General features: G+C 43.5%; 1 protein-coding gene across 1 annotated transcript in view; it reads left to right on the top strand.

Moving 5' to 3' along the window:
• Window positions 1-16635, top strand: part of rnf152 (ring finger protein 152) — a 36932-nt gene extending 20297 nt beyond the window's left edge. Inside the window, exon 2 of the mRNA XM_069706804.1 lies at window positions 11579-16635. Coding sequence (XP_069562905.1) covers window positions 11762-12421 — 660 coding nt within the window. The 5' untranslated portion in view covers window positions 11579-11761 and the 3' untranslated portion in view covers window positions 12422-16635. The remainder of the gene's footprint in view (window positions 1-11578) is intronic.
• The last annotated feature ends 277 nt before the right edge of the window (window positions 16636-16912 follow it).

Below are 16912 nucleotides of genomic sequence, written 5' to 3'. Positions count from 1 at the left end.
CGCAGCTCCTCGTCTTCGGTCTGCTGCAAAACTTGACTGTTATATCTGCACTTGTTGTCAGACTGTTGATTCACTGGGATAAAGAAACACATCTCAGTCTCTTTGTTATCTCACCTGAACGTATTGTTACACCATGAGAGCCATTTTTATTCTTTTCATACATGTTAAAGTTTCTTCAACACACCTGCTTTCAACCAAGTGTTCCTGAGCCCAAGCATTAATTTCCACTGATTTCTCTTCTCCACTGTGAGCGGCTCTGTTGTCATGCTTTCAGAACCTTGTTGCCATGGCGCCACATTTCGGGTGGGATGTTTTCCCCCTCAGACGCCTCAGAAGGTCCCGGTGGAACTCGGTGTTGACAGTCTGATCTTGGGGGACGGAACCAGCCAATGGAGAACATCACGGCCATTTCTCAAACGCCGAACTGTATTAGCAGGTGTCCCGGCATTCAGAGGATACCGAGGGTTTTATTTATAAACTAGCCAGTTCCTCCTTCAGGAAAATGGGCTCCTTAATTGTTGCACAATGTGCTTTATGTTGGTTTTAATGTGTATTTTGCAGCACAACCAGCTCCTCTTTGTCCTTCCAGGGACGCCACAGCTGTTACTGAACGATTTCCGCCATCCGTCCTGCCGTTACCTCGGTTTCCCTTGTTTTAAAGATTTCAATTTGCACTTTAAATAGAAGGATTAAACGTAGTTAATTGGTTTTATACCCAAATGATTTAGGATTATCATAAAGAAGTATGTCAACTTGCTTGAAAGCTGGATTGGATTGGATGGAAGAAGAAAGCTTTTCGGAAAAGAACAGAGAAACTCTGAAAAATATCTTCAAACATACAGAAACAAGGAAAGAAGGCTTTTGCCCTTAAATGTGTGCAGCCCACTTACTGCTAAAAAGCACTATTAAGTGATAATTATGATGCAGTCATTGATTCTTTATTGATAATTAGTTGCAGAAAAAAACCAATCCATTCGTAGGTACAGTGAGATTTTTCCTCTTGAACAAAGCAGCATCGATGCAGAAAACTCAATAATCTGAATTCAGAAGAAGGTCGATGATCATTAAAGGGAAACATGACGACAGAGATGCAAAACGACTGCAGACAGACCCACAATAACAACAAAGAGAACCAAAACAACAACAGAGGACCAAAACAACTGCTAAAAGGCAACAAAATCACTCCAGAAAGAACATAGTTTGATGCTGAAAGGCTTCAAAGAGACACAAAATGACCACGAAAAGATTTTTGTTAAAAAAAAAAAATAAAAAAAAAATCATAGCAGGAAACAAAACTAAATCCAGTGCTGTCAAAAAAAAAAAAAAGTCTAATACTCGGATTAGACGGATTAATATTGTTTTACTGTTTATCTCTTCATACCAAAACTGTAAAAGAATCTCCAGCTGCTTCGGACGTTGCCTCCATCCCGAAAATTCACAAAAAAGAAAGAGGAAAGGGAGAAAAATCACACGACATGTTTCTGCGAGGAGTTTGGCGGGAAAACAACCTGTCGTTGTTGTTGTTGTTGTTGTTGTTGTTGTTGATGCCAAACGGAAAAAAGCCTCGAGCAAGTGTCAAAGCGGCGTCACGTTTCTTTTTCATCCTGCGGTAGAAAGTATTCCAACTTCCTCCACGTGTAACTTCATTAAATGTTGGCGTACGGAAAGAAAAAAGTCTGATGGACAAGAATTATTGTTTATTTTGAATCTGCAGTTGTTGGTTTGGTGTCTGATTGAAAAGTAAGCGGACCTAATTGTTAACTTCCTGCGTCCTTCTCGCGACCGGAGGCCGACATCTCGTATTTCTGAGCCCTCTCGGTTATTATTTTTATTTTTTTAAATTGTAGACTTTCTGTTTGGCCTCCTGTTGCCACGGCAACGTCACGCCCTCCATCGCTTGTGCTACTCGAACCTCCTTGAAGTCCTTTCGTGTTAGTCACGTTTAAAAATAAACATTGTTTTGAATTATTTTAACACATTTTATTAGCAGATACTTTTTTGTGCCGCTTTAGTGGTAAATACTTTTTTTCGTTGGTGGAAGAAACTGCGAAGAGTTTTAAAACTGAACAAAAAAATCAAAGGGAGATTGGAAGATAGTTTTTTTTTTTTTATTTCAACACAACATCAACACTTATAAACGTCATATTTCACACATTAAGTTGCTGATAATTTTGAGAGCCGCCTACAGACTTCAGTTTTGGTTAACGAGCGAGTTGTCTTACTGCGTCCGCACACTAGGGGGCGTTGGAGATCCAGGAAGCACTAAATGTTGTCTTTCTTAAATACTTTTTTTTTTTGCATAAATGAAGGTCTTAAAACTTATATATATTTCAGTTTAGCCATCATTTATTTTTAATTTTTAAGTGATTAATACTTAACACAATAAATGAAATGCTTATAAGTAAATATCTGCTGACTTTCAGTGAAATTAAGTTCTCAGAAAGCATTAAAAGACACAAAAATAGTCTTTTTATCCCCCCCAAAAATATTCTGTGTCGGAGGCTTATCGGTTCTTTCCTGAGGCTCAACTTTGTGGAGGAGGGAGCGTTTGTTTGGGTTTTGCCCGTAATTAACGCGTCAAAGCGCCGGGCGAAGACGCGGGAGGTGTTATAACGCCGACGAGGCGACATGCAGCGTTTGGAGGGCAGCTCTAAAAATGTGCCGCGCCGTCACGTCTGCCACCTCTGGTCCTTTATTTTTATTTTTATTTTTATATTTTTTTCCTCCCGACTAAAACTCGGGGAAGCGAAGCTTTGGTGGCGTCGTGACAACTTCTGTCTCCTAGCAACGTGCCGAGATCCGAGAAAAAAAAAAAAAAAATTGACTGACAGACTGTTGAAAGCGTGCGCTCGCGGCGTCGCCGTGAGTGCGATGGATGTGCGAGTCGAGGTGAACAGAAGGCGGGATGTGTGATGAATGTCTAATCGGGTGTTTTTTTATTTATTTTTTTTTTTCACCTGCTGAGCTTCTTAAAAACTCAGGCTGCTTCTTTCTAAGCTTTTGCAGAGGAAACGCTGCTAAGGCACACAAAAACATCCATAAACACACACACACACACACACACACACACACACACACACACACACACACACACACACACACACACACACACACACACACACACACACACACACACATTTCCCTGCTGTGCTGCTCGCTGGTGTGCGAGTGATCTCGTACTTAGTTGGAGGAACAGGGTTCGCTGCAGCTTCTCGGGTAGCGACTCTTATTCACCGCTTCCTGTCAGAAACGCAGAGGGAAGCTCTTCTCCGTACGAGTCTGTGATTCCCAAACGTCTCCTCGCAGCGTGTCATCAAATTTAATGACCCCCCATCCCCTCTGTGGTGAAGTCTTATTTTAATAAGTGAGTGGAAGTGTTTCATCGCACAGCGAGACGGCCTCCATCAGAAGAACCTGCTCGTACCGGAGTGATTTCTGCAATGAAAAGGGGAAAAAAAAAAAAGACCATTTTGGGTTTAACAGTTAAAGTCATTAGTCATCGAAAAGCACTTTCACTTATGAAACACGAGAGCCGTCTTTGTTTTTGGAAATATTATGGGAACTTTTCAGGAGGCGTCATTGACCCGTCGTTAACTTTATATATATATATATAAAAAAAAATGAATCCTCATTTACATAGTTTGTGAAAAGCAGCCAGATTAGCGCCATTAAAAAGTGTCAGAGCCGTTTGAAGTTTTCGGGCCGAGCCGCCGCGCCCCGTCTTTTATCTCTCCGCCTCCTGGATCTGTTTCCTGGATCTGGAGATGGAGATCGAGCCTCCGGGGCCGCTGAAGTCGCCGCGTTCACCTCTTTCATCTGCTTTTGAAAATTGCGCAATCTCTCGGCGCTGGAGACGCCTTTCATCGGAGAGCTCGGAGGGCTTTACAGTGATTTGTTTTGCTGATGAGAGTTTTTTGGACTCCGCGTGACCTCGGTAAGGATTGATGGGCGAGCGCAGGAGCAGCCGGCAACCAGCAGGCAGGTGTGTGGCAGCGTGCAGTCGGAGCAAATGTAACCGATAAATGAACTCAATTTTCAGATATGGAGATAAATTTGCCTCTAAAAGTCAGGATTTTATGATTTATCGCTACAGGATTTGGTTTATTCTTCACAGTTAAGTCCTTCCAACAGAAGCTGACGCTATTTCGGGTTCAATTTTCTCAAGGTTTTTAAAAATACAGAAGATGAAGATTTGATTTAATATCACGTATTATTTATTTTACTTACTGGTGACGTGTTGTGGACTAAAAGGAAAGGAAATGTGGAAACTGGATGACGTGACGTCGCCTCATTCGTTCCTTTAGGCCCAAAGAGCACGTGATAAATCTTCCCAAACAAATACTGGTTTTATTCACAAAAATAACATGATGATAATAATAATAATATAACTTATTCAATTGTCAGCATTTGTTTGATTGTTAAAATGTGAGAAAATACAAAGACATTTTATTAAAAAGTACATCATAATGGTCCAAAATGTCAAAGTGATGAATTAAAGAAACGATGGAAGACGAGAAAACAAGCGGAAATCTTCACATTGAAAAAGCAGAAACTCTGAATTATTTGTCTTTTCTGTTCGACTTTGACAATTATTATAAAAAAAAAAAAAGGTGCAAACCAATTTTTGACTTTTGTCTTATTTTTCCAGTTATGACTTCTTTTGTGTTCATTTGTGCTTCACTGATCAATCCTGTTCAGAGTCAACATTCAAGTTCACTTGGAAAAAAAAAAGATTGTCCTGAAAGGCCTTGATTTTCATGTCACATTCAGCCGACGAAATCAAATTCGGTGATCGCTGACATGCAGATTACATATCATCAAGCTGCTCCGGTTCGTTCGTGGGCGCTTTGTGCTGCGAAAAAAAGAGGAAACGATCACTTTAAACCAAAGATTTGGGCTGAAAAGTCACACAAAAAAACACATTTTGCTTTCAGTAAGGTGTTTTTTTTCTGCATTAAACAAGTCAAATGTCTGACACGCACACATAAATCCAGCAAAACCACACTTGAATCATGTGGAAATCTTACTGAGGAACAACAACATCTGTAGTTCTTCGTCTGCATTTGTGCAAACTCGCGTTTGTTTGTTTTTTGGATCGTATTTGTTGTCATTTTGTCTTCTGCGTTTGTACTTGGAGAGACGTTACAGTCCTCTGTGGATGGGCGGCCTCCCAGGAGTCCGTGTGGCGAGCGGGCGGGTGGTCACGCTCGGGCAGAGCCGTGGTGATGATGATGATGATGATGATGATGGGGCGGAGGAAGAGTCCATCCAGCAGCGTCTGCCAGAACTGACGCTCGCTGGCTCCTCAAGCTGGAAATTGCCATAATGTGTCCTGCAGGGGTCGACGGCTCGGGCCTCTATCAGGGGCTCCATCTGCTGCACACACACACACACACACACACACACACACACACACACACACACACACACACACACACACACACACACACACACACACACACACACACACACACACACACACAATGCAACAGGCTCCATCCTTGGTGGGGCTGCACAGAAACACACACTCAAACATATTAATATATCAGTTAATCTGCATATTTCTGGATGTCCATCATGATCCGTCAGACATTCGAATGATCATATTTGAGTTTGTAAGAAGCTGAAAATATTTGACGCCGTTTGCTTAAAAAGAAAAAAGGTTTATTGGATTATCGGAAGAAGTTGCTGATTCATTTTCTGTCAGTCAGCTGATCGATCAATTAACTGATTGTTGGAGCTCTAATGAGGTCGTTTCGCATCTCGTTTCCTTCTTTCCGTCTCTCATTCGGCCATTTTGTGTGTTGTTTTTGATCCTTTTCATCATATTGATTCGCTTTCTGGTCAATTTGCATCTCATTTTGCTCTTTTATTGTCTTCTTAGAGATGTTTTGCATCTCTATTTGGCCTCTACACGGCTGGTTTGTGCTTGATTTTTGATCTTTTGTGTCTGGTTTTGGTAATTTTTTGTGACTTGATTTGCACCTCTTTCTTGGATATTTGGGATTTTCACACCGTTGGTCCATTAAACTCATTCTGTAATCCATCGTCTCCTGAAGACGGAAGGACTCTCTAATGTCCTCAGTTTAATGTCTAAAATTCAAGATTGGTCCTCGCAGAGATAGACATCCCCGACTCTGCAGCGCGCACACACACACACACACACACACACACACACACACAAGTAGGCCGCTTGCCCTTTGACCTCAGCAAAATCGACGCTCCAGCTTTATGGAAACGTCGGCTCGGCACGTTGCCCACGGCAACGACACACGGTGGAGGACACGTGTTAGTCAGCGCTGTAACGTTCACGCTGCTGGAGCATTTCCACATTCAACAGAATGTAAAAAAACCACAAAAAACAAGGAAATTCGGCAAACAGTTTGGCTAAAACATGCCAACGTGTCAGAACGACGGCGGTTTCACGTCTCCTCTCAGTTATAACCCTCAAAACAAATGCTTTATATATATATATATATATATTTTTTAATGACCTCCTCCCAGATTTTTATTTATCATCTTTTTTGTCTAAGTTGTACTTTCTTTTAAACAACAGAATCTGGTAGAAACTGATAAAATGACATGCAGCTGAAAAATGTAGAAAAAAAAAAGCTTGTACCTGGAAGTACAATTATTTTTGTGAAACTACTACTTCAAACATAAAACAATTAAACCCAGCGCCTAATAGATGTGGTCGACGGTAAAAAATATCCTTCGTCCGGGTCTCTGGTACGAATCCGGGCTCTCGTGGTTGTTGCGTTTTTAAAAAAAATATTTTTTTTATCACCTGAATCACCTTCATCTTTTTTTTGCACCTGCTGATGTGAACGAAGCCGCATGCACCACGTCAACGGTGACGTCACGCCGTACATCACCAGGCGTCTCCTCCGGTATGATGTCGCGCCGGGTGTAGCTCTGTGTGTGTGTGTGTGTGTGTGTGTGTGTGTGTGTGTGTGTGTGTGTGTGTGTGTGTGTGTGTGTGTGTGTGTGTGTGTGTGTGGTTATTTTTAGCTTCTGTCTGCGAGTGCACTCTCTCCTCGGCCCCGTGGGGACGTCTGTTTTCTGTTACTCCACGCCGGCACGTCGGTGTGCTGGATGCTGCCGCTCGGTCGCTCCGCATCTTTACTAACATACACTCCTCCACAAAAAACACACACTTTTCTACACACACACACACACACACACACACACACACACACACACACACACACACACACACACACCAGCCCAGACGTAGAAACTTTCCGCCAAACGTTTCCCCCGGGTTTTGTTTTAATCAACTCTCTTCCTCTCGGGGGACGTCTGCCTGTCGTCGTAACTAACGGTATAAAGGTGTGACAGAAAGTGGGTCAGCCAGGTTGCCCTGGTTACGGCTCAGTTGAACCGATAAATCACGTTGCTAAGTCGCTCCTCGAGCTCCTCCGACGTTGTTTCAGGACCTCGCAGCGCTCCTCGACAGCAGGCGTGTTGTTTCCTGCCGACTGTCTCTCTGTCGAGACGGCGTGTTTTCACGGTTACCTCGGACGACCCGAGAGACCGCCGCGTCGTCAAGGCTGCGCTGGCGTCTGTAACTGAAAACCCACCGATATGACAACTGCACGACACTGACCTGTGAGCTGCTTTGATGTTGAAATATTCCTTTTAGTTAAATTTCAAAGGAAAAAAAAAATCGATCTTTTTTTTGTTGTTTTCGTCATACTTCTGGAATATTTTACACTGCCCGACCTGACCTTGGTCAACATATCCAAACTGCCTCCTCTGATTCGATAACTGGAATAACCGATATTGCTGTTTCGATATTTTTCTTTTGTGTTGATTCCACAGATTATTATTTTTTTTTTTTATATACATAAATATGCAGAAAGGAATAGATCGACGGGGGAGGAAGGGGGGAGGGGGGGTCACTCTGTAGGTGAAAAGTATGAAGAATTGATGTAAAAGTAGAGGAGGAAAAGCTCTTCAGTCAGGAGGAGGGCGAGAGGCAGAGCGACTGGGCGGATGGGAATATTGAGCCACAAAGCATTTATGTCGGATCAAAGCTAATCCTTATCTCTGGGAGAGGATTCAGTAATACTCGCGGCTGTCTCGCCCCCTCGAGGGAAGGCCTCGGCGTCCGTCTCCCTCCGCTCCTCTTCCTCGTAAAACCGCTGGGATTTTTCCTGCACCTTCCTCACGACGTTGACTCGGTGTGTGTGTGGGGGAGGGGGGGGGAGGGAGGGGAAGTAGGTCAACTGGGGAGTGCGGAGCGAGGAGGAGGGAGTCCATGGTTCCTGAAGGAATTGTCCTTCTTCTTCTTCTCTCATGTAAAGTGATTTTCCTTTTTGGAGGTTTTATCATATTCAAAAACTCATGAAAGTGGAAACACATTTGTCTCCCGGCGAAAAAATTTCGTATTCTCGTGGAGTCGCGAGTGGGCGTGGCCAAATGGCTCGAGAGCGCCCCCTACAGAGATGCCCCGGCGGCCACATTTACCTAAATTCACGAAATCCGGTGGACACGTGTATCACACCTGGACGCACAAAAAAGTTACATCGCACCGTTACGTCAACTCGACAGGAAGTCCACCATTTTGAATTTAGTCGCCATTTTGGGCGATTTTGACACGTTGTACTTTGTCGAACTCCTCCGAGGGATTTTGTCGGACCGACTTGAATTTAGGTTCTCTGGATAGAAAACATGTTTGGGATTAAAAGGTATCAAAATAATATGTTTTCATCGATGTGTGTGCCCGTAGTTTGGTGGCCATTTTGAGCATCTCGCCATGAAACTACGAGTTGCTTTAAATCTTATGTACATGAACCGACCTTCTCCAAACATCACAGGTATGATAACAGCCCCGCCCTGAAGACCCCTGTGTGGTAATATTCGCTCATAGTCATAGCGCCCCCTGGTGGACACTGGAAATGACACTTTTCATACTTTCACATTCTACGGCGAGCTGGTTGACCACATGAACGTAAAGTCGGGTCACAACAACCTAAACATGTAGTTGATGATATACTGAGACATTCGTTCGACTTTGTCAATGGGCGTCGCCGTGACGATGCGGCAAAGTTGGATGTCTCGCCGTGACACAGGAAGTTGATGTTTAAGGTCAAAGGATGCTTGAAACCTCACAAAATGTGTCACATATATCTGGCGTGGTGAGACGATACATGTGATATGTGTTTTGCGAGTGGGCGTGGCCAAACGGCTCCCTCGCCGTGTCACAGGAAGTTGATGTTTAAGGTCAACGGATGCTTGAAACCTCACAAAACGTGTCACATACATCCGGCGTGGTGAGACCATACATTATATACCTGTTTTGTGAGAAGCAGGGATATGCAGTCCCTCTCGCGCTGCATGTCGGGGAGACGGCTTCGGGGAGGCGGCGCGTGGGAGTGCAAGGGCCTGTTATCACTGCTTGCAGTTTTAATTTCTTTTTGTTTTCACAATCAAATATTGTAATTTTCCCCCGTCGGACTCGAGCGGTCGCTTCTCCCTCAAGGATTTGCTCAGCTGACCCCGAATGACCCTGTCAAAATAAAAGTGTTCGTCGCTTCCAGGTCTAGAAAATGAGGCCGATTCAGAAGTGCCTTAAGCTGCAATACCACCTGGTGCCACTAGAGGTCAATACATTTCTCCACGAGTTATTTCTCGTGTTGTTAGTTAAAGTCGTTTCTGGAGGTCCATCTGAAAATAAACCCTCATTAATTAGAAAATAAGCTTCAAAATGATGTGTTTTTGAGGGGTGTGTCTGTTTGATTGACAGGCCTGTTACGTACCCCGAGGACATCCCGAGGCTTTTCCAGGGATTTTCTAGCTGAAGGACGACGTGGCTACGGACGAGAGCGTCTGGGCTCCCGTGTTTACTCTGCTGCGAACCGCGTCAGATCAATCAACCAAATGATTCCCGTTCGATGGGCGGGCTCTTTAAAAAAACGCTATTAAACCCTAAACCTTGTCTTGTTGCGGTTTATTTACCGCCGCTCAAGGTCAAATGTGATCATCCATCCTTCCTCGTCCAAATGAACCAAGCTATAAAAGGAGCGAATGAACCGCTGCGAGCGTGCTCGGCGTGAACTCTTATCTGTCATCGCCACATCTGCGTCCCCGCCGGGCGCAGCGGCGCCTTTAATTGCCTGCGATCTTGTTTTTGATAGAAGCGCTGAGATGTTGCAGGACAAAACCAGTGGTCACCCCCTTTTTTTTTTTTTCCATTGCTGTCGCCGCTCGTCGTCTCTCTCCGTCTGTCTCACCGTCACGCCTGGAGGGACGCCGGCTCCGTCGCCACGGCAGCGTCCAGACAGGAGACAGTTTTTCACACTTGAAAATGTTCGGAAGGCGAAAAAAAAAAAATCAAACTTAAAGTTGGCAGGTTCCTGTTTGGTTATTCATTGTTTCCATGGTGCTATTTTGACAGAGTTTAATCATCTGTAAAAGCAAAACTATCCCGGCTTCCGCATGGATTAACACTGGTAGACGTGATTATGCGGGAGGTGGAGGAGGAGGAGGAGGAGGAGGAATTTGTTGTGGCCTGAAGGAGACGGTTAAAAGAATTAGAGGTACTTAACGGAGGCCGAGGCTCGGATGAACTCGGCCCTTTGCTGCAGTCCAGCTGCCGGCTGATGTGAACAATATCCCTTCAGTTTGTAAATGCATCGAGGTGGTTCGCCCTCCCTCAGGCCCGGATGGGAGATTAGTAGTCTGGAATGGGAACTGGGAGTTTGGGATGCATCACATCATCTGAAGTGAAGTCAAGCTCCTCGAAGGCTCAACGGCAAAACGGGAAAAATTCCGATTTCAGCAAAGTAAACAAGAAAAGCAAGAATCAGAGTCTCCAGATTGATCAGGTGATTCACAAAACTTTCATGCACTGCTGGTAAATTATGCGGCATTGTAATGACAGGTTGGTGAAGAAATTGTATTAAATGCAGATCAGTCAGGTTTTGGATCCTCTGGTTGGGTTCGGAGGTTCGTTACTGGCGTGTCCCGAAAAACCAAACCTTAAAATAATCACATTTAAGAACGTTTATATCAAAATTAGGTTGATGATCATTTGGAAAAAGTTCTTCACACATCTGATCAGAATTCAGTTCATTTTGTCCTGTTTGCTAAAAATGACCAGCCAGCAGAAAATATTGACTTTACATCACAGCGAACTATTTTGAAACTTCTGTACGGGTGAAAAAATAAAAAAATAAAATCAGTTGGCACACTCGTGTAATCCGTGACCACGAAGAAGTGTTTTATAACAACAACAAAAAAGCGTTGACGAAGTGAAAAGAAACCAAAGTTTGTGCGAGTCGACCCTTTTTTAGTCACGGTTTTTTTCAAAGGTTAAACACGAAGCGCTCAACGGCAGCATGGTTTACAAAATGTTTGAGAAACATCGGAGAAATGGTAAATATTGGATCTCATAGTTGAGCATTCAGTATTTGTTTTACTTTCTGAGCTGATGCTGCAGACTGTTGAGACGTCCGGAGACGTTTTCCAGCGGATTCCTGCGAATATCCAGAAAGAAAAGAATCCCGCTTGAATCCACGTTGCTGCCGTTGCCTTCCCTTCTTGTCTAACATGTGTTTCTCTGGCGTTGCAGATGAAGGGCGATGCTGCCACCGAGCGGCTGTGATGTCACTGTGAAGTCGGCGGTGGATCGCGGAGCGTCGGAGCCAGCCGTGCTTTCCCTCCCTTCACCCGGAGAGCCTCTCTTCTAGATCCGCCCGGTGTTACGTCGCTCTCACCAGCCAGGAGAATATTTATTTACTACCCCCCCCCTGAGATGGAGACTCTTTCCCAGGATTCGATTCTGGAGTGCCAGATCTGCTTTAACTACTACAGCCCCCGGCGGCGGCCCAAACTCCTGGACTGCCGGCACACCTGCTGCTCGGTGTGTTTGACCCAAATGCGCAGCAGCCAGAAGGAGATCCGCTGCCCGTGGTGCCGCGGCGTCACCAAGCTGCCCCCGGGCCTGTCCGTCTCCCAGCTGCCGGACGACCCGGACATCATCACCGTCATCGCCATCCCCCACGCCTCCGAGCACACGCCCGTCTTCATCCGCCTGCCCAGCAACGGCTGCTACATGCTGCCGCTGCCCCTCGCCAAGGAGCGTGCGCTCGGCCTGCCCGGCGAGCTGGGCTGCCGCTTCCTGCCCGGCGGGCAGCAGAAGGGCGTGACGGTGGTGACGATGCCCGAGCAGCGGCCTCTGGGCCTGGCCATGGGGCTGGAGGGCGTCAGCATGGGGCTGGAGGGAGGCGACGGGGAGAGGAGGGTCATGGGCCCGGTGGGGGGCGGAGGAGGAGTCGGAGGGGGGAAGGGCTCCACGTGGTCCGGCGTGTGCACGGTGATCCTGGTGGCGTGCGTGCTGCTCTTCCTGCTGGGCATCGTGCTGCACAACATGTCCTGCATCTCCAAACGCTTCACCGTCATCTCCTGCGGCTGAAGAGGGCGGGGGGGGAGGAGGCCGCTCGGACCGCCGCGCCCCCCACCTTCCCTCAACCCCCTCACCCCTGGACTCCTCCCCCACCCGCCCGTTAGCCCCGCCTCTCCTCAGGAGCGGGACTCAGCTGAGGACTAAACTCGCATCACGGGCCTTCAAGGAAACTACGGAGCGACGTGGAGATGGCAGGAAGGAGATCCACCAACCGGTCGGCCGTTCTGATTCTTAGTTTTCTTACTTTGGACAACTGAAATCAAACGGAAATACACATTCAAGTCTTTTCTCCGAGCCCTCTCCATTATTTCCATTTCCCCTGAATAAACGCTCCAGGAATCTCCTCAGACGTGTTTGGCCAGCTGTTTTTATTGATTTTTTTAGGCCGGAAGTTGGTTTTCCTGTTTAGTCTGTGGTTTGTAGATCAGTTATCATCGTGTTGTTTAGGCGTCTCCAGCTGGTCTCCAAGTACACAGAGTCCAGACTCGGCTGCTCTTCGTTCCCTCGTATTAACTGTTCAGGCGAGGGAACTCAAAACCAACACGGATTTCCTTTTTTCCTTTTTATTTTTATTTTACACAATTTCTTCAGAACAAACTTGCTGTGATGGTTCATCGTTGGTATAAAGGAGGATTGTAAACGTTCATACGTGCCACAGCAGCTAAACTACAAGTACCGGTAGAATTAAGTTGCTTCGTTTTAGGGCTTCAATGGTATGAAAGAATGCGTCAAGGAAAAATTACATATTTGTGATCATTTATAAAAATTATACATGTTTTCTATGTTGTGTTTTGGCCTGTCAGCAGCTTCCACAGATGGTGATAGTTGCTTTTTCTTTATGACTGTTTTCTTTTCTTAACCTGAACTGGTAAAATGATTTGATGAAACTGTGTCCAGCCGCCTGTTGAGATGCAAACCACCAAAAAACATGCTGTCGGATAAAGAAATACTTGGAATTGGTCGACTTGCATTTTGGAAAAGAAGAAGTTGTTGTTTTTTTTGCTTTATTTCAGAGAATTAGTGATGATCAATATCACCTTGATATCTGCCCACTGTGAAGAGAGCTGCGTTAGCTGTACGCTTCTTTCAGCTGGTGTTACGGGAAGCTACGTGCTACATGCTAAATAAGTTCCCGCATCTAAAAAAAAAAAACTACTACTTTTTTTTCGCAGTTGTAATTTTTTAAGTCTTAAACAAACAAAACAAGCCATGATAACATCATTTGAGCGCTTGGGACGTATTGCTAGTTGTATTTTTGCACTTTAAAGAGAGCTAAGCTAGCTGGTTCCCTTTGCAAGCATGCTAGCTCCCCATGTAACTTCCCCCCAAAACATAAGTTGATGTTTTGACATTTCTGATTATGTTAAGGATTAAAAAAAAAAATCAAGTTCAGACATGCTACAGTAGGTAAATCTGAGGTCTTTAGAGCTGGCTAGCTTTTCCCCTCTACTCCCAGTCTTTATGCTAAGCTAAGCTAATGGCTCCATCCCTGAAGTTGGGTGTTGATCCTCTCATCCAACTCTCTGCAAGAAAACCCAATAAGCCAAAATGTCAAGATTCACCTTCAAATAAAGGAGGTGCCACATTTGACCTTCGACAGAAGTCTTTTTTTAAAAGTTTTCTTATATGATGGCAGCGTTTCTTTTGGTTTTTCACCTCCGTCAGGTTTGTGTTTCCCTCCGAATAGGTTCTTTCCACGTAAAACAATTTCTTCATCTACTCTCCCGCTGCAGCTTCGGACCGGGCTCTCTCCGCCGACCGCTCACGTCATCGACTCCTCGTCCTAAAACCTTCCTTAATTCAGAAAGCGGTGGGTATGTGGGCTCGGCTGTGCTGTGCAGCGGTGTGTGTTTATGTGTGTGAGTAATGGGTCAGTAGCGGGGCAGGAGTGGGCGGCTGCCGCAGGGTTTCCTGTTAATGAAGGCAGTATCGATTTATCCGCTTTTGAATATTTCTCCGCAGAGATGGATGTTGCTGGGGTTATTTTTTAGTTTTTTTTCTTCTCACTTTTCTATGTTGAGGCAAGTCGTTGGTGTGTTGCTGTAAAGCCGTCGACTGAACGGTGCACACAAACAGGGCGAACTCTTTTTGTACAGCAGCCTCGTCATGTACAGAATGATTGTAATTTTTCGGATAAATTTTTCCTTTTGTTGACATGTTTTTACTTTGTTGGTATTTAGAAGTCAGATTAGAGATGATCTTTGTGTGTTTGCTCTTTAAGATACAAACATGACAAAGTTATTCAACGCACTTTGAGGCATGACACATCAAAAACATGAGGAAAGACCGTTTGTTATTTTGGGCACTTGCATATAAAAAATACTGCATCGAAATGTTGCATATAAATACATATATACACATGTTCACTTAAAAAAAAAAAAAAAAAAAAATCTTGTCTAATACAACCAAGTTATTGATGATCCAAATACTGAGAGTACAAAAAAAAAAAGGAAAAAAAAAGTAGCTTTTCCCCCTGAAAATGACAAAACCTTACTTTGATTTGGACTTTTTAAACTACAGAGATTTCATTTTGCAGCAGGGCAGCTATTTGTTTCGCAGATGAAGTGGGAGAAGGAGTCGGTTAAGCTGAACTGGTTCATGTGCAACACGGTTGCTATGAGACTGTAGTGAAAAGCCCTTTTGAAATTCGGTGTAGCTTTGCTGGAAGTTGGAATATTTTTAGCTGCGAGTACTCAGCGCTCTGTAGGCTGCAGGAAAACGAGCTAATTTCTCAACACTTGAGACTGAAGTATTTCTTTCTGGCAAGACACTGAGATAAAAGAAAATCAGTTAAAATACAAAAGGCTATTCACATTGAACATTTATTTGCATTTACAGGTTGGAAATAGTGTTTTTTTTAATGGTTAATAAACCATAAATTCATGCTTATCAATAATTAATTTTGAGAACGATATTAAAGATTGCCAGATTGTGAAAACGTATTACTTTCATCTCTTTAGAGCATCTAAAAGACCCGTAAATGGACCTGGCAACCCAAAAACGTTCTGAATGGCTTATTACTGAGCTATGAAGCGTTAATAAATGACTTATTAACTTGTTACGGATGCAGTATGGACAGCAAACCTTTATAAGCACTATGTAAACATCTAAAAATGTAAAATATAATGGTTTGCAGTGCTACAATTCAGTTATAAACAGATTTTTAAAAATTCCAAGGACGCATCCTCGGGATTCAGAAAAAACAGATTAAACTTAAAAAACAAGTCAAAATCCAAAGAAGAAATATAGACATTTCGATCTCTGAAAAGAAGTCCAAAAAACACAGCTGCAATTCCCCCTTATGGCCACAGGTGCCGCCAAAAACAACAAACAGATCTTGGACATTGTTGCCTTACTGCACAAGTATTATTTTATCTGTTTATGCACCAGCTTCTACACATAAATAAACTGCAATATTTGTTAGTGTAAAGTGAAAGAGACTCAAAGTTGATGGGTTTGGTGCCCAAAATATAAAGAAAACAACAATAAATATTCTTATTTCATTTTTAAAATCACTGACAGATTTAATTTCTACCAAGAAATCGTCCCTTTAAAAACTGTTAACTGTGCTTTTATAACGAGTAATAACTTAAAACCTGAGCAAACAAAATCTGCATGGTTACATAAACGTAAATGCAAACCTGTTTTGTAATTATCTGGGTAAATCAGTCCTTTAGGTCGCCATCAAGCAGCCGTTTTGGGGACATCTGGACGTGCCATGGGTCAAAATCTTTTAATATTTTAACACCATCAAAAGCCATCATAACATTAGCTGCAGTGATAAATTATTATAAATCTGATTTACCTTAATAAAACACAAAGGTAGGAGTAAATTGTAACCTGAATAACTTAAATTTGACTTCACTCCCTTCATGATGAATGATGCTGTGTTCATTCCTTTCTCTCTGGCAGGGAATCATCATTAATGAATTAATTTTCATGTGATGAAACGGGGATGGAAAAACAAATCCACCAATTGGTTTTTTTTTTCAACCCATATACTGTCTATATGATAACTTTTATGAGTTTCATTATTTGAAGGAAAAAAACTGGAAAATGATGGAATGCACAAAAAGGCTTGTTCCGGTCAACCTATTACCTTTTTATCCTTTCAGTCACATGACATTTTCCTGTGATTTTTTTTTTTTTTTTTCCCACGCTGTTCATATCCAGGAAAGAAAATCTCCTTCCTGTTCTCTGTAATAATAGTTTTTTTTTCCAAATCTAAAACTGCCCTGTACATCTTTTTTTTTTTTTTTACAGAAACTTAAAAGAAGACAGAAACGTAGCGGGACGTTTGTCATTTCTGTGCCTGTGTGTTTGTAAAATGCTGTGAAGTTCCTGTTGTAGTTTCCTGCTTGTGTTCGGTCCGACGACGCAAGCAGCGGCTGTTTTTAGTGAACTATTAAAGCAAAACACTCTGAATCTGAAACAAGGACTCCGGCAGTCTTTATTTAAAAAAAAAAAAAACTACATTTCAGCATAATTGTCCTCTCTGGA

Source organism: Brachyistius frenatus, unplaced genomic scaffold (assembly GCF_029030835.1).
Source record: "Brachyistius frenatus isolate BFR_SWC_R1_liver_20210118 unplaced genomic scaffold, ASM2903083v1 Contig_65, whole genome shotgun sequence".
Taxonomy (NCBI): domain Eukaryota; kingdom Metazoa; phylum Chordata; class Actinopteri; family Embiotocidae; genus Brachyistius; species Brachyistius frenatus.
Note: the sequence above shows the minus strand (reverse complement) of the source record. Positions and strands in the feature narration are given on the sequence as shown.